This window comes from Rhinolophus hipposideros (genome assembly GCF_964194185.1).
Source record: "Rhinolophus hipposideros genome assembly, chromosome: 7".
Classification (NCBI taxonomy): Eukaryota; Metazoa; Chordata; class Mammalia; order Chiroptera; family Rhinolophidae; genus Rhinolophus; species Rhinolophus hipposideros.
In genome coordinates, this window is record NC_138053.1 from 94543746 (window position 1) to 94561893 (window position 18148).

General features: G+C 45.4%; 1 protein-coding gene across 1 annotated transcript in view; it reads right to left on the reverse strand.

Annotated features, from left to right (window-relative positions):
* Window positions 1-15722, reverse strand: part of MARCHF6 (membrane associated ring-CH-type finger 6) — a 61604-nt gene extending 45882 nt beyond the window's left edge. Inside the window, exons 1-2 of the mRNA XM_081054204.1 lie at window positions 14796-15722; window positions 1085-1181 (exon numbers count right to left, since the gene is read on the reverse strand). Of these exons, the coding sequence (XP_080910330.1) occupies window positions 1085-1181; window positions 14796-14814 (116 nt within the window). The 5' untranslated portion in view covers window positions 14815-15722. The remainder of the gene's footprint in view (window positions 1-1084; window positions 1182-14795) is intronic.
* Window positions 15723-18148: the final 2426 nt, after the last annotated feature.

An 18148-nucleotide genomic window follows, 5' to 3' on the forward strand; every position in this document is an offset into this window, starting at 1 on the left:
CAGCGTCACCATGCGACAGGCAGGACAGTCAACGAAAATGACGAAAGCACGGTTGTCGTCAGAGGAGCGCAAGTCCATTTTGTAGTGGTATCTGAAATTCGAGAACGTGTAGAAGTACGACAACAGAGGCCTGAGTGTGCAACAGAACCTCCAAGCTAACACCCCTGGACTTCCACTTGTGGGGACCTTAAAGGATGTGGTGTATGGTAGAAAACCGGATACACTGGTGGTACTTCTGGAAGAAATTGAAACAGCATACGCAGTGATACAAGTGGATACTTTGGTCATCGCTGCTCAAGCCGTAGTTCGCCATCATCAGAAGTGTCTGGACGCTGATGGGAACCACTCTGAGCACCTCTTGTCATTGCAGAAGTCACATGTGACTTGTATTCATCTTTTGTTATCGGCATATATTGAGTATTACAATTTTGTTTTTTCCTTTCTTAAAAGGTGTATACATTTTTTTGCCACCCTCTGTATGTATTCCTACTATTAAAAAGGTTTAATTAATCTAAATTGTAATCTCCTCAAAGCTAAGTGAATAGGAAGAATCTTCAGACATCAACATCAGCTCTAACACTGGTCTGATCATACTGCCACCCAGGGGGCGAGGTCTGAATCCTGGTTCTGTCTCTAACTTGCTGGCTGTGTGACTTAGGACAAGTTACTTAACCTTTCTATTCCTCATCTGAATTATTCAGTTTTCTCATCTGAATAACAACAACAATTACTCCACCTCATGTTTTTTGTAAGGATTAAAATGTGTGAAAGCACTGAACACTCAGTACATGGCACAAAGCATTTCAGAATGCAAGCTATTATTATGCCAAGCGCAACTAGAAACCTCAATTAACACTCCCAGTGAACAAAACAAGCTCTTCATGGTAGAAATAAACAAATGGCACTCATATGCACCTGAAGACAATATACCCAATAACAAAGCATGGTAATAAGGAATATGGGTAATTTCCAAATTTTGACAAAAATAAAAAAAATAATTACAGAGGAAGTTCAGTAAAACACCCCCCTACATAGCCGACAAAGCTGAAGCCCCGACAGAACATTTTCTAAAAGGGTGACTCACCATTCTTGATGGATGAACTTAATACTGCCTGTACATACACAAGGGTGATAAAGAGGTCTCTCAGGTGTCCCTTCTGACCGACACACCCGACATATGTCTGTTAATTAAAAAGAAAAACTGAATTATGTTGCTTATATCTTTAAAAAAAACAGACCATCAAAAACTAAAATATTGCATGTTAAAGCAAGACTATCCCTTGGTAAAACATTAATGAACAGCACAGAACTAAAACGTGATTAGGATAATAATCAAATACTATATATCATAACTAAAGAAACTTCTAATATATAATGAGGTCAATTGTTCCTTTTTACAAGAGCTCTGTAAGTACATTAGAGTTTAAAATAACAGGTTTTTAAAATTGCACTGTTCCATAACTAACAAATGCTAAGTAGAAACGTGCTAAATCGGGTCACCACTAGTGTCCTAACAGTTTAAAGTTTAAGTCCTAACTAAGTCCAGTCCTAACAGTTTACATTTTACAAAAACACACCTAAGGACTTAACAGTAACAACAGTGGGCAGGAAGGGATATCCTTCAGCTTTACTTTACTCCACAAGAGGGAGGGAGACAGAGGGAGAGAGGGAGAGAGGGAGGGAGAGAGAGAGAGACAGAGAGACAGACACATGCAATGGGGCGGGCGGCAGACCACAAAGGTGCCAGGCCAGGGACAAGATGAGCCAGGGGTCACGTTAAACACAAGCTACCAGAACCCAGGGCTATCAGATCCGTGGCCAGTGGGCAGCAGCTAACCCCTCACCATCCCACCCAGCTCTGGGGCACATGTGTACATTTCCTGGCCTGGAGTGGCCCCACAAGGGTGAAGGAGGAGCCGCAACAGATCCATCCTGCTCACTCGTTCCTTAATGTTCCTCTTGCAGAACCACCTTCAAATGTGGTTGCAACTTTTATTTAGACCAAGTGCCAACCCCAAGTGGGCAATGTGAGGGGCGACAGGCAGTGCGTACAAGGGGCAGGGACTTAAACGCAACGTTTTGATCTACTCCTACAGGGAATTCCTCCTTCATGTGAAATAACTGCAATCCAAGCCCACCACTACGGGTCCCTGGCAGCCGTTGGACTAAGGTGTGCACGCGCAGAGTGGTGGGGCACATGGTCCCGGACATTTAAGTGCATCACACATTTAGGACGGCTCAGTCTCGGGCAGCTGAACACCACTGGTCCAAGCTGAAGGATACTGAGTGCTAAGGATGGCCTAAATGCTTACAGCACGCTACTCTGCCCCCTGCTTATGGGTAACCCAGACAAAGTCTCCACAAACGACACGCCAACTACTGCCTACAGGAGAGCTATGGATGTGCCAATCTCCTCCGTGCCCAAGTGGGTCGGGTTGTTTGGAATGATTTAAATTAAGCACAGACTCCATTTGCAGTGCCTTTCAGTTTCAGCTTTAGAACCAGACCCTCCAGCTACCACCACCCGAAGGTCTGGTTTCCCAGAAGCCGCTGGCGAGTCATGGGAACAACGCTGGAGGTTTGCATCATTTGTAGTCAGAGAACTACAGGAGATCTGCACCTCTTCAAACCTCCCACTTTCGCCTTCATCCTTAACAAAAGCATTTCTGGCAAAAAGCTTTCGGCCTGGTGGGTCTTGCATGGGTCTGAGACTCTGAGATCCAGTGCAACACTAACGCCCCAGCCAACCCACGTCGCAAAGTTCGGGCACAAACAATAGAATCACGCTCCCATTCCACGGTTCCCAGTGGGCAGCTCGCACCCACTTTGAGCACTGTTAACTTTCTCCAAGTGTACACTTCAGCCCAGAGAAACTCGGCTGAGAGTCAGGAACGCACAGAGGCCGGGCGTGGAGGAGGCTGCCCTGCAGTGGCCTCGCACCAGAAATCCAAGCACTTCAATCAACTGCACCGAATTCAACACCTGGCGCTGAAGACGGGATTACCGCAGCTGCCAGCACCAGACTTGCAGAGCAACAGATCCTCCTTAAAAGTGGGCTCATTCCAATGACAGGATCTTGAGAGAGTCTAGTATTGTTTGTCCCATTCTCTCCTGGGTCGCGAGGAGGGAGAACACGTGTCTGCAGCCTTCCGCGGTTGGGCAAGTCGATGAGGCTCCCTCTGTGCAACCGAACCCAGATCCCCAGTTGCCGTCATCATCACCGTTAAGGCACCAGCCCTCCCCCGAAAGTGGGGGATAGGGCCATGGGATGTGCAATCCAGCTAGGTTATCTAGAATCATCCGAGCCGCTGGTGCCCGTGGGCACGGATTAATTCTAGAATTCTCAGTTATCCCGGTAGGAGTGGAACAAGAGCTCCAAGCCATTCACAACATCGTCCGACCAGCCTCAAGTGTTTGGACCCCCGGGTTAACCTGAGCCACAGGCACATGCTACCGCAGCATGAACCAGGCAGTCCGCTGGGTGCAGATATGGGTGAGCCGGTCAGAAAGAGTGAGGGAGGTGGTCTCCCCAGCCAGCTCTCAGGAAGCTGCGGATGCAGGAATGGGGTGCAGCAGCAGTAGCAAGGGGTGTCCTGTGGGCAGGACATAGTGCAGAGGGAGGCGCTGGGGGCAGCGCGCTCAGGCGAATCAGTCACCGAGTAGCCCTCCAACACCGTACCCGGTGGGCACCACACACGCAGCAATGGGCTGGGGTAAGGGAGGGACGCCCTCGTGGGCACACTACTGCCACCAGGATGCAGGACTACATCAGGGCGACATCCACATGGGTGGGAACCATATCCTGGTGGCCTCGTCCTGCGATATGGACCAGCCCCAAGAGGCACGAATGAACTGTGGCAACAACCATGCAGCGGCCAGCTTGGGGGGAGGGGGACATACACTGGAGAACAGGATCTCCACTTAGCAAGGCTGAGAAACACACTTGAATAAGACGGGACACAGATTTTCAGAAGATCCCCCGTCCTTCTGAATGACAAACCAACAAACACAAACCTAAGCAAACACAACAAATTTAAAGCCCCAAGGCTCTGCTTAACACAGAACCCAGCTTAGAGAACTGGGACTCACCCCGCCTCTGCAAGATGAAAACTATTTTCATTGTAACACTAAGACATTGTCTTTTACTCTCATTGGCTTGCCAGTGTATGGTGGAGTTTTCCACATGCTACATGAGACAACTGATTAAATGCAGCCAGAGATGAAAAAAACCCAGGGGCCTCCCAATTAAACCAGACACTTAAGAGATTTGTAAGTATAAAACAAATTCACTCTTCTCACCAACATTCTGGTTTTAGAGTATATAGTTATTTTCATGAAAATAAATTATGTTAAGACGTAATGGGTATCTTAAGTGAATATTTTCAATTTTAAAAAGAATTCATAAATAAAAGATCTCAGTTTTCATGGTTTTAAGAGCGTAAAGGGATCCTGAAACCAAAAATGTAAGAGAACCACTGCTCGATAGTAGTGGCTCCTGTGTGTGTGTGTGTGTGTGTGTATTTGCTCATGGAACCACTGGGGGAAAATCAGAGAAAAACAATGGTTCTCTCAAAATACACATATATACAATATTTTCATTATTTTATCAGGAGCTTCATTGATTCTATAAAAGGAAAGAGAAGGGAACATTAGACACCTGAATTACCATGTTTTAAAGCACAGAAATCTTTTACGTAATTATAAAACAAAATTGTATCAAAATGAAAAATAAGCAACCCCTAAATCAAAAATAAATCAAACACATGAACCTACGTGTATCAACCTAAACCACAGAAAAGAATTATTTTAGAGACTTTATGATTGATCGTACATCCCCAGTAGGCCATATCTTAAGACAGAGGAACTGCAAAAAAAAAATTGAAAACCGCAGTAATCATTGTACTAGTAGCAATACATCAGTAGTCATTTTAGTACTTGGAGGATAAAGGCAGTAAGTAGTATGAGAGTGGAAATGTGGCCATGTGTTTTTTAAGAAGTTATTTATTAGAATATACAGTATTTATGGATGAAAAGCTCTTATCTGGGATGTGCTTTAAAATAATCCAAGTGTGAAAGGGGGGAGGAAAACGTTTAAAATGAAAGAATTATCAGCTTGTATCTTTTGAATCTGGATTTTGGTTACATGGAGGTTTATTAAATTAGTCTATGTTGTGAGTGTTGGAAATTTTATATACTAAAACTTTAAAAAAAATAAGCAAAGGTTAAATGTCTAATTTGCAAATATCACAGCTGAACTTTTATTTTACTGAAACTACCAAGTCTGATTTTATCAATGAAGTTCTTTAGCAAGAGGGCTTAGCATGTGATTTATATAATACACACACAAATTTGAAAACTCATGTTAGCAATTTTCTTATTTCATTGGTCATGTTTTTAAAAATGTGATAAAAGTTAAACTGGCTGTATCTTCATCAGGGTAAGAAAGCAGAATCAGATTTAAATAATATGTTTCAACAGTCCTAAAAGCCCATGTCTGTGCAACCAACAACTCAATTCCAATTGAAAACAATTTAATCTAAAAGTCTAATATGGAATTTGTTCTAAAAAGTAGTATCACAAATCTATTTTGTAGTATCAACTGTTTTTTGCCACATGATGAAGATGTAACTAAATGGGTTTTGCACAAGAGCACATTATGTATAAATATTCCCCTAAATGGAAAGGCAAAGATTGTTGGTATAAATCACCTAGAATGGTGATAAGCCCTAGCTATAAAACACTTGTAAAGCAAACACTTGGCTGTTCAGCAAGCTCTGAGCCCTGCTCAGCCTGGGTCAGAGGCATATCCGCACCTTATTAGGGAACTGGAGGCCAGGAAAAGCTGCCAAAGAGAGGCTGCGCCTACTCTTGCTCTATATCCTCAGCTAAATTTCTTCAGCTAATCTGTGTGTAATCTGGAAGGAATGGAAGCTTCCCTAACAATCCACATTTCAGCAGAAAACAATCTGAAACAAGGCATAAATTTACAGAGCTAAAGATTTATCCTGGAAGAATACATAAGGAACTGTTGCTATACATCAGAAACTACTGCTACCTTTGATGGATCAGGGTTGGGGAAGAGAAGTCTCTTCCTTATTTTGTACGTGTTGTATCTATAGTATATAATTGTGTGGTATTTTGCTAGTATCTTAACTTTCAAAATCAATAGTTTCCTATATACTTACCTTCAAAGATATGTACAAAACGTTCATAGCAGCACTAGTCATAACACCTCCAAAATGGAATACCCAAATTGCTTATCAACAGTACGAATGGATAAATAAATCTTTGTATATTCACACAATACTGTATGACAATGAGAATAAACCAATTAAAACAATAAACCACAATTTGGATTTATCACACAGAGATATTGAGTGATAAAGAACTCAGACACAAAGAACCCTACAATACAATCCCACATGTAAAAAGCTCAAACACAGGGAAAACTAACATATATCACTAGATAGTGGTTACATCTAAGGAAGGGAGGCAGTAAAGACTACAAGAAGAGATGAAGAGGACGTAAGGTTCCAAACCAGGATGAAATAAGATGCACTTCTCCCTATTCCTCCTGCCATATACAGCTAAAACCCCAAGACATTATATATAAAACAAACCTAAGAGACTCTAAAAGACAACAAGAAAGCAGACCAACAATGTAGCTGGGGGCCCAAGAACTGCCCACATGGCAGGTCTCTGGGTTTGCGTTTTGCTTCCTGTAGCCTGGACTGGTGGCGAAGGTGGAGAAGCTGGCAACCTACAAACACCAATGAGGACAGAAAATTTCCCCCCAAAAGCCTGCTCTCTCTAGCCAAAGAACCAGAAAAGGGACAACCTGCCAAAACAGAAAACTATTAGACAAAAACTGCTGGTATACCCCAGGCAAACACTACAGGAAATAAATGCGGCCCCAACACCATCTCTGCCAACCAAGGCCAAGTAGAGAGTAGTCTTAGATTAGCTAAACACTATTTCAGTTACTGAGACCTAACTAAATAATCAACGACGTTAATGAGGGAATGAGGATTCAAACCTAACCCCCAGTTCCAAAAGAATAATGATTTTGACTTTATTTACTTCCTCCCCAACCACCTTGGTTGTGTGATAAAGTTTTCTTGAATGTTTTTTCCCCACAATTTAACGTCAGTATTCTATATAATTTTACTACCTACTCCTCCAACTTTATTATATTCTCCCATTGGAACAGTAGACTATTCCCTCTTGCAAAATACATTACATTATTGAAATATAAGGATAAAAATAATTAGGCAATACAGTACTTAATTAAAAAATAATTTTATCACTAATGAAGCTAGACAGTTCCACATTTTACTAAATTTTCTTTGTCGATTACCTGTTCAAGTCCTTTGTCCAGCTTACTAATTTGTGTCTTAAAGAAGGGGGGGAGATCTGAACAGATACTTTACCAAAGAAGGTATACAAATGAAAAAATGCTGAAGTCATTATGGAAGTGCAAATTAAAATCACAGTAAGATGGTGCTAGTTGTACAACAATGTAACTATATTTAAACTATATTTAATGCCACTGAATTTTACACTTAAAATGGTTAGAATGGTAAATTCTGTTACGCATATTTTACCACAATAAAAAAATTTAAATCACTGTTAAGTACCATTACATACCTATTAAATGACAAAAAAAAAAACAAAACTCTTAGCATTTGATCCAGCAATTCTATTCCTAGGTATTTAACCTAGTAAAATGAAAACTTACGTTCACACAAAAATCTATGTGAATATGTATAATGGTTTCATTCATAATTCCCCCAAACTGGAAACAATCAACCCAAGCATTCTACAACCAGGGAATGGATAAACAAACTGTGGTAATGACCCTACAAGAAAACACTAAAAAGCAATTAAAAAGGAAGGAACTACTGATACATGCAACAATGTGAGTAAATCCCAAAAGCATCCTGTTAAGAAGCCAGACTCAAAAAGCTACATCCTGGATGGCTGGTTAGTTGGTTCCAGCATGGGGCTGGTAACACCAAGATTGCCGGTTCCATTCCCGCATGGACCACTGTGAACTGTGACCTCCATTAAAAAAAAAAAAATCTAGAATTATAGTTAACCATTGCTAACTATAATTAAAAAAAACACACACAAAACTTGTAATTTCATTAACAATTGTCATCCCAATAAATTAAAAAAAAAAACTACATCCTAATGGTGTGCCTTATCTCACTGTGGGTTTGATTGCATGTACCTAATGACTAATGATGCTTATTTAGCATTTTTTCATGTGCTTATTAGCCATGCACATATATTCTTTGGTGAAGTGTATGTCCAAATCTTTGGACCATTTCTTAAACTGGGTTACTCATTTTCTTATTAAGTTTTGAGAGGTTTTATATACTCTAAATATGTTCTTCATCAGATACGTATTTTGCAAACAGTTTCTGTGTCCTGTCTTCAATTATCTTAACAGTGTCTTTTAAAGAGCAGACATTATGAATTTTTATGCCATACAATTTATCAATTTCTTCTTTTGTGGATCATGCTTTTAGTGTTTGTTGTATCTAATAAATCTTGGCCTAACCCAAGATCACAAAAATGTTCTCCTATATTTCTTCTAGAAGTTTCAGTTTTAGGTTTTTCATTTAGATCTAGTATCCCTTTGAGTTAATTTTGGTATATGGTGCAAGGTATTGTCAAAGTTCACTTTTGCCTATGGATATTCAATTATTCCAGCACCAATTTGATGAAAAACTGTACTTTCTCCATTTAATTGCTTTTGTGCCTTAGTCAAAAATCAATTGTCTATTCGAGGTGTGATCAACAAACATGGTGAATGTTTAAACTAAAAAAAATTTGTTACAGTAAAAGACACATTGCCATTCATTCATCTCCCTCAAAATACTCCCCCTCGCTTCGAACACTCTTATCCCATTGTTCTTGCCACTTTCTGAAACACTTCTGGAAGTCCTCTTTCGTGTCTTTATAAGCATTTAAGAAACAATGTGCGTAGAAAATGGCCTGAGAAATGGACAGTTTCCATCATAATGTTTCATGTCACACATTGCTTCTGGTACCGCTATCTCTGACAAATAAAAACATTACAGTGTGTCCTCAATCACCTTATCTGGTACCATGTGACTTCTGGCTCTTCCCCAAAGTCAAAATGACCACGGAAAGAAAACGTTTTGAATCAATTCAGGACATCGAGGCAGCCAGGACAGAGCAACTAAAGACGATCACAAAAGAGGACTTCCATAACTGCTTCAGAAAGTGGCAAGAATGATGGGATAAATGTGTTCGGAGTGAGGGGGATTAATGGCAATGTGTCTTTTACTGTAATTTTTTAAAAATTAAAACATTCACCAAATTTTTTGATCACACCTATATATATGTATGGTTCTCTTTCTGAGAACCAGTGGATTTTAATTTAAGTCAATTTATATTTAAAAAGTTGATTGATGTGTTTTCAGATATAATGCTGCTTAAGAAACTATTACTTGTCGAGTTTGGGCATAACATAAAAGACTATCCAAAATTATCTGAAAATATGTCTCCCTTTTCAAACTGTCTGAGGACAAATCTTCATATACTTTAACTAAAACATATGACAACAGAGTAACTGCAGAAGCAGAGATGAGAATCCAACAGTCTTCTAATAATCCAGACATGAAAAAGATTTGCAAAATTTAAACAGTACTATTCTTCTCATTAGTTTTGTGTCTCAAAAAGACACATTTATCAGTTATTTTTAACACATGTATTACATTTAAAGTTGTTTTTCATTTCTAAAACTATACACACACACACACACACACACACACGTCCTTTGGATCCTCAATTTTTAAGAATGTAAAGGAATCCTACGACCAACGGTCTTCAAACTCTTCCATTCAATAAAAGTGACTCTAAGGAACTTTGCAATGTCTGAGAAGGGGGGGTGAAATTCACACACTGTTGGCAGGAGACCTCAGTCCACAGCAGGTACAATATTTGGTAAATGGAGAAGAGAAGGAAAAAAAAAGACAAGCAATCTCTAAATCTTGCATCCCAAAAGTGCTATAAATATAACTGCACATTAAAAAGGGTAAATTTTACTGTGTATAAATTTTATTTTATTAACTTATCATTAAAGAATACAGTCAGGTGGGAATAGGGAAGAAGAGAGACAGGAAAGTAAGAAGGATATTATAATGAAATGAAGAAAGAAGAAATAAATGGACAAAAATGCTTTAATGTCTTCATGAGTGTTATGGAGTGAACTGTGTTGTTCACCCAACCTCCAGCAAAATTCGTCTGTTGAAGTCCTAACCCCTAGTACCTCAGAATGACTGCATTTGAAGACAAGGTCTTTAAAGAGGTAATTAAGTTAAAATGACGTAATTAGGGTGGGCCCTAATCCAATATGACTGGTGCCTGTACAAAGAGAGATTAGGACGTACACAGGCACACAGGGCAAACCAGGTGAAGACCCAAGGATAAAACAAAAATCTGCAAGCCAAGGAGAAAAGCCTCAGAAGAAACCAATCCTGCTGACAACTTGATCTCAGCCTTCAGAACTATGATAAAATAACTTTCTGCTGCTTAAGCCACCCAGTCTGTGGTACTTTGTTATGGCAACCCTTGCAAACTATACAATGTCCAAAACTGAACGTCTCTCTTCCCATTCAGTTGATGAAACTACACTAGAAATCAACCATTTTAAAATGTTCCTCCCTTTACATCACCTCATCAATCAGTATTCTATTAATTCCGCCCTGATCTGTTTCTTCTTTCTCATTCTCCCCATTCCCACTATCCTAATTTAAACTTCTATACAGGCATACCTCGTTTTATTGCACTTCGCTTTACTGCACTTCACAGATGTGTTTTTTACAAACTGAAGGCAAGACCCCCCACCAGCAAAAAGATTACAACTCGCTTTACTGCAAGACTCGGGTTATTGCCGTGGTCTGGAACCGATCCCGCAACACCCCCAAGGTGTGCCTGTAGTACCTTGCCTACCTCACTGCAATAGCATTCTAAAATGTAATCTGAATTAATAACAGTTTTTCCTTAGGGTCTTACTTCCTGTTCCCTTAAGAACTCTTTCCATTCTACCTGTATTATACTAAAAATAAATGATCTTCATGTCCTTACAGGAGAAAAGTAAAACCCACTAAAATTAGCCTGGTCTGGAAGAGGATACAGGGGTAGCCCAGCATTAATCACTCACAGCATTCCAGCCTAGAAGGTATTCTTCAACAATGTAGCAGACAACTTTTGGGATGTCTGCCCAGATCAAGAATGGGCATAGCCGGCCATGATTTTATTCTTGTTCTTTAGTGTTTTTTTATTGAAACACAATTCACATAACGTTGTATTAGTTTCAAGTGTACAGCATAAAGATTCAATACATGTATATGGTGTGCAATAATAAGTCTAGTCAAATTCATCACCACAGTTACAAATTATATTTCTTGTTATGACAACCTTTGAGACCTACTCTTAGCAATTTTCAAATATATGATATAATATTAACTACAGTCACTATACTGTACACTATATCCCTAGGATGTATTTTATAACTGGAAGTTTGTATCTTTGGACATGATTTTTATTCTTACATTGTCTTTCTCACCACCACCCAACTACCTGCATCATAGGCAGGCACCTGACCACAGATGGGCCAAACAGATTCTAGCTCCCAGAAATCTGGGTTTAAGAGTTGAGCAGGAAAGAGGTTCAGGAAAGTAGCCAGTGACAGAGTGGCAAGACAATTTATGTTCACAATCCTCCCATGGCTCCCTACCTCACGAAAGTAAAAGTCAATGTAAGTCCTACACATTTGCACCCCCTCTCCACTCTCCACTGGGTCAATGATCTCTCTGACCTCACCTTACCTACTCTTCTACCAACTCATTCACTCCACTGCAGTGACATCGGTGACCTGGTTATTTCGTGAACATTCCTGGCATACTCCCATCACATTGACTCTTCCCTCTACCTAGAATGCTCTGCCCACAGAGCATTTATTTGCATGTTTGACTCCCTCTCCTCCTTTGCTCCTTCTCAATGAGGCCTTCCTTTACTGCCGTATTTAAAACTGTAACCTGGTCTTCATATCCTCTGTATTCCCTCACCATCTACTATTCTCCACAGCACTTATAACCTTCTAGTTGTGCCTTATAATTTCTTACTTTTTTGGGGGGGGGCTTAAGGGGAAAATTGTGTATTTTGTGTCTGATTCTGACAACATCCCATCCTTCTAGCTCATTTCTTCCAAATCTAAGTCACCTCAAATTTTGCCATAGTAAATAAAACATGATCAACTGCAATACACTTCAGCTTCATACTTTGTCAATGAACAAGTTTCATAAAGCATAAGGAACAATTGCTTTGGCACTCCATAAAAAAACTGCTGATAAGATTTTGTATTATGCTCTGCTAGTGTAAGGAGTAATTTGGCAAAACGAAAATAAAAATCAACTCTACGTATCACTGGGCTGAAATGAGAACACTCTACTATGGCAAAATGTTTAATATCTTTTGAGAGTTTCACACATCAATACTTGCTTGCAACGTCTATTCCAATAGACGTTGAACAAAGGATTCAACAGACGTTCAATAGATGTTGAACAAAGGATAGGTGTTGTTGTTTTTTTCCTGAAACTGAAAAATGTCCGTGCCTTGTAGGATCACTCTTAATACATAAAATGAGAAAGCTGTTACTGTATCGATGCTCTCCTCCAGCTCTGAAGTTTAAAGGTCTGATGATGGGTAACAGTTTACGTAACACATCTGCACTCATACAAATTACATACTAACAATAAGAATAATTTATCCCCTCTGGTATTATGAAAATAGATTATAAACTTGTTGATTTTACAAAAATAAAATTTAATACACTGAACACTTAAGAGATCTTTAAAATCTAGCAAACACTTAATATGAATGGCCAAAATCCATGTGGCAAATAACCAACTTTCTAACAAGATTCAGCATTGTTTACCACAAATACAAAACAATCTGAGCATTACAACATCATCTATGGTACCACTAGAGGAAAGCAACATGCTATTTTTAAAAGAGGTAAGAGTTACCCTCTGCATGGTTGGTATTTCAGCACCGTTCTTAGTCTGTTTGCTCAGATTAATATATTAAAGAGAAAATCAAACAATATCGTCAGTGTTTTTCAATAAGGTGTGATAGGATTAAAATTTTTTCCAATTTAATTTTCTTTATGTTTAACTTTGTTTTCCAAGTCTGCTACAAAAATGTTTTCTTTGGTAGTCAGATAAAAACCCAATTGCGTTTTTTTTAACTTAGGAAGAAATCTGTAGTAACTAATGTAGCAAACAGAAGTTGTTTCTAAGCTTTCTGGCATCTTGACTTTATCGCTTTTAACATGAAATTCTCTGTAACCCTCCCTTTCCTTCCAGTGTTTTTTCAAGTTAAATTTAAATTAATTTTGAAAATTTCAGAAGACTTCTAATTTGGAATTTCGCAAAAGTAGGCATGAGGAGTATTAAGATTCATTTTCACTTCATGACTAGTAGTTTCATGAAACAAATGCAAACCAATGTTCCGTCAAGACAAGTGAGGCATAACGAGAGGAAAACTCGCTGCAGCCAGCACGGCTGGATTCAAAGCTGCCCCTCACCGTGTCGCGCGTGGGGCGGGCAAGCCGGTCATGCACCTGAGCCTGCACTTCCACGTCTGCAAGCGACAGCGCCTCGCTCCTTCACAGGACTCTCAGGAAGGTGAACCGTGGGTGCACTTGAGTGTGCTCTGCAGCTTCGTACCCGCCAAGGGGCACACGCACGTGTCGTTCCAGTCGAGGCCCTCACCGATTGTCAAAGGCTTTAACACACGATCGGTCACGTGGCACCAACTCATCCCACGAGACACCACCAGGCTTTGCCCCCGCTACGCGCGCCGTGGCGCTGCTCCGTGGCGCTGCTCCGTGGCTGTCACCGACACCGCCGAGGCGGCCCCGCTCAGGCTGCAGGCGGCCGAGGGTCCCCGCGAACGCCCGCAGAGGCCGCGCCCGTCCCCCCGCGGCCGACGCCGCCCAGACACAGCGCGACCGAGTCATTTCCTCCACAGACGCGCTCGCGTGCTCGACAGGCGGCGCGGAGACGACGCTGCCCGCGAAGGGCCGAGCACCGCCAGCCTCGGGGAGGCGAGCGCGCTCGGTGCCCACGGCCGTGCCCCTCCTGCCCTCGGCTTCCGCGGGCACGCGTGTCCCACAACGGCGCGTCCAAACCCACACGCCACGCGCCGCACCGGCACGAGGGAAGCCCGCCGAGCCCCCCTGGCAGCGGCGCCGCGGCCCCCGCGTCCGGCGAACGCGGACCTCGGCGCGGCCGTCACCGGGCGGGGCTTCCGCGCCGAGCTGCACGGTCCACAAACAAGCTCCGTGGCGCGGGGGAGGCCGCACGCCACGGGCAAACGACGGGAGGCAGGCCACGCGGCGCGGGGGGGCGGCGGAAACGCCGCCACACCCCGCGCGCGACGCGGGCCGCGTCCCCGGGCCGGCGGGGGGCGGGGGCGGGGGCGGCGGCCGAGTCCCCGCGGCGCCCACGTCCCGGCCGGCAGGCCCCCGCGCGCGGGCGGGGACGGCGGGGCCCCGGGGTCACCTTCCGCCTGCCCGGCCCCCGCCCCTCGCGCCCGCCGCCCCGCGGGCCAACGGCTCGGCTCCGGCCCCGCCACCGGCACCGCGCGCCCCGCCCGCGGGAGCAGCCCCGCCGCACGCCGCGCGCGCTCGGACCGCGCGCCGGCCGGGCCCGAACCCCGGCGCCGGTGCAAGGGCGCGGGCGCTACCGACTTACCTTCCTCCGCGGTGTCCATCTTGTCTGGGGGGGCGGCGGTGACGCAGCCGCGAGGCTCCCGCGGCCGAGGCCGCAGCCTTCCGGCCGGGGCGGGGAGGATGGGAGGGGAGGAGGGAGGAGGGAGCGGAGCCGGCCCGCAGGTGCGTGGGCTCAGGTGCGAACGAGGAAGCGAGAGGAAGGAGAGAGGGGGAGAGGGACAGGGACGGAGGCTGACAGAGAGCGGGCGACCGCCGGGAGGGGGAGGGGCGGGCGGAGGGCGGGGCGGGCCGGGGCGGGGCGCGGGCCGGAAGGGGCGGGGCGCCCGACGACCGGTGCCGTCATTTCCGGTAGCGGCCGGGGGCGCGGTGAGGCTCCCGGGCCCGTCCCGAGGGCTGCGCGGCGCTGTGGGCTCGGAACCTCGGCCGGGGCTGAGCTCTGGTGGCCCCAAAGGAGGCGACAGACACCGCGAGGGGAGAGCGGCGTGCGCGAGCGCCTGACGGCGAGGCGGCCACCCCCGCGCCGGCCCCGACCCTGGGGGCTTCCGAGTCCTCCGGGCGCCGGTGGGAAGGCGACCGCACCCCCGCCCGGGAGGCGCGCTTGTGCGGGGCCCGGGCCGCTCCGAGGACGCCCCGAAATGTCGCGGGAAGCGGGCGAGCGCGAGCCTGGGCGCCGTGCGTCCCGGGCAGCGCTGCCCCCGGCTGGCGGGACGACGCCACTGAGCGGCTGCGGCTGCGGTGGACGCGCGAGCGGGGACGCGGACTCGCGCGCGGACCGGGCCCCACAGCGCGTCGCGCGCGCTGCCCCGGCCCCGCGGCCCGAGGGGAAGGACTCGCCGCGTGTCCCGACGCGCGGGGGCCAGCGGCGGGCGAGGGGGCCCGGAGCGCCGTCCCCAAGGCCGTGTCCATCGAATGGGGCCTGGAGCTTGACGGAGGCCACGCGTGTCACCCGAGGCGGGAAAGCAACGTCTTGGCACAGTAAAGCCACCGATTCCGATGGCGCTGACCTAGAGGAAAGAGCTCATTCCGCCTTGGATGTCGCGTCCGGAGGAGGCTCGCTCCCCGCCCTCCCGAGGCGTCCCCCCTTGAGTCACCCCCCCGGGCGTCCACCCCCCGTGTGCTCACGCCCCTGTGAAGCCTGTGGCGAGCACGGGTCATCGCCGCAGGCCGGGGACACAGTCAGGACGCCCAGACCCAGCCTCGTGTCCTGCAGCAAAAGGGAGGGATTGGGGGGGGCGGAGCGCCAGGTTTGCCGGAGGCGGCGCTGGTGTCGGGGCCGGTGTGCGACCCCCCCCCCCGCGGCAACCGCCTTAGGGTTGAGGGCGGTGTGCGCTTAGGGAGTGCGGATGGAGGGTCCTTCCTTTCCTCTTCGCTGCCTTCCCTAGTGATGCTCCAAGGAAACTACCTGTGGGACTGAGAATTGCCCCACACGGTTTTCCTTCAGCCTTTGAAGGTTGAATATAAGAGTATAAACCAACGTTTGTTGAGACCCTGCAGGGCCAGGCACCGGTCCTCACAACAGCCCTTTGAGAGACTGTGGGGACAGAGCCCCAGAGAGCGGTGTCCAGGCTCCCGGCCTCACGTGGACGGGTGCGGGCTCGGGTAGTAGATGGCCGTCAAGTGTAACCCTTGAGCCATTGGCCACTGATACAACCGCCACGGCTGCACCTGGGAGTGGAGTCGAGGAGAGTCAGTTGGCAGATGAACCCAGCCTCCAGTGAGACCATAGTGGTGTGACTCCCCCACCTATGGCTCCGTGGGTGTCCCTTTTTGGCCTCACCGTGTCCTGAGTTCTTTAGTGGGGAGCGGGAGCTGAGACCCTGCAGGCCGCCCCACGTGAAGGATAAGTAAGTCAGTCACACCTCTCTTGGTTGCCATTGACAGGAACCCAACTAAACTAGGCAATGGGAGGAATATGTTGTTGCTATGAATAAACTGGGACCACAGTGGTCCACGGGGCCTCAGGGACTGCTCTCTGCCAGAGTCCCCCTCTCCACCCCTTCCCGAAGCTCTGCTTCTGTCTTCACATTAGCTTTACGCTGTCAGACCAGCTTCCTCCAAGTGGCTGGACAAGCCCACGGATAGCTCTCACGGTCACATCATCAGCCTCACCATCAGAAACACTGAAGATTGTAACCTCTTGTCCCAACTGAAAAATTCCCAGGGAAGGATAGTTAATGGGTCCAACTAGGTGCCCATCCCTGAACCAAATGACGGTACCAAAGAACTAGGACGTGTAAGAACATGGACACTGCCACTGAACTATATTATTCAGGCGAGGAAAGAGCATTTCCCACAAGAAAGGGAAAGACAAAACAATAGATGTCCATTGTATTAGAATCCTCCATGTCTTCAAATGAGAACACCAATATTACGTAAAAGTATTTTCATCCGCCACACTTTTATCCAAGGAAACCAATGTTAGAATTGGTACAGAATTTCACTCTGGAAAAAAAAATGTTATTTTGATTAAAAGACACATTTAACGTTATAGCATTCACATGTTCTAGCCTCATTTGTGTGTGTGTGTGTGTTTACTGTGCCATAAGGGTACTATAGTAATGCTGGGTTTTCATACAGCAATAAAATGAGCAAGAAGAGATGATAAGAAGACACAGTATAATTTTTTGAGCACAAACTATAACAATAACAAACTAACAATAACAATAATTGACCAAACTCCCTATTATGTCCAAGGAACAACAATAGCAAAACTGTGAAGTACATATGGTACCCATTCCACAGGTGAGTAATGTGAGCCTGCCAGCTAATCGGTAGCTAGCTCTGGGCCATACGCGTATAGGAGGAACCAGAATTAAAGCACAGAGCTGTCCAACTCCATGCCTCTCTGAGTGTTAAACCTCACCAATTTGCCATTAGCAGCCACCCTCTTAACACTGCCATTGAACTCGCAACTTTCTACTGTGAGCCCATGTTTATACAGAAGCCTGTGACTTTGCAACAGTTGCACAGAATTGCTGCTGAACAAGCATAGATATGTTAATTAGGCAAAGGGCCTTACTATAAGCTTAAAATTACTAACATAAACAAATTACTGAAGGTGATATACGGCATTATCTTAAACTCTTCCCTTCCTATTTTCTCTTGCCTTTTCATCTTCCCTTCCCATCCTACCTTCCTTTTTTTCCATCTTTCTTTTCTATTTCTCTTCCCTTCCTGCAGTGAGGCACAACAGGGCGAGAACATGGGTGCTAAAGAGAGAAGCATGCAGGTGGCAGAGAGAGAAGAAGACTGATGTGGTTGGACAGTTGATTATGGTGAGCAAATGAGTAAAGGTATTGATAACAATGATGGGCAGATTTCCCACCATTAGAGAAAATACTAAGATGGAAAGGGGGAAAGCTAGAAACAACCCTG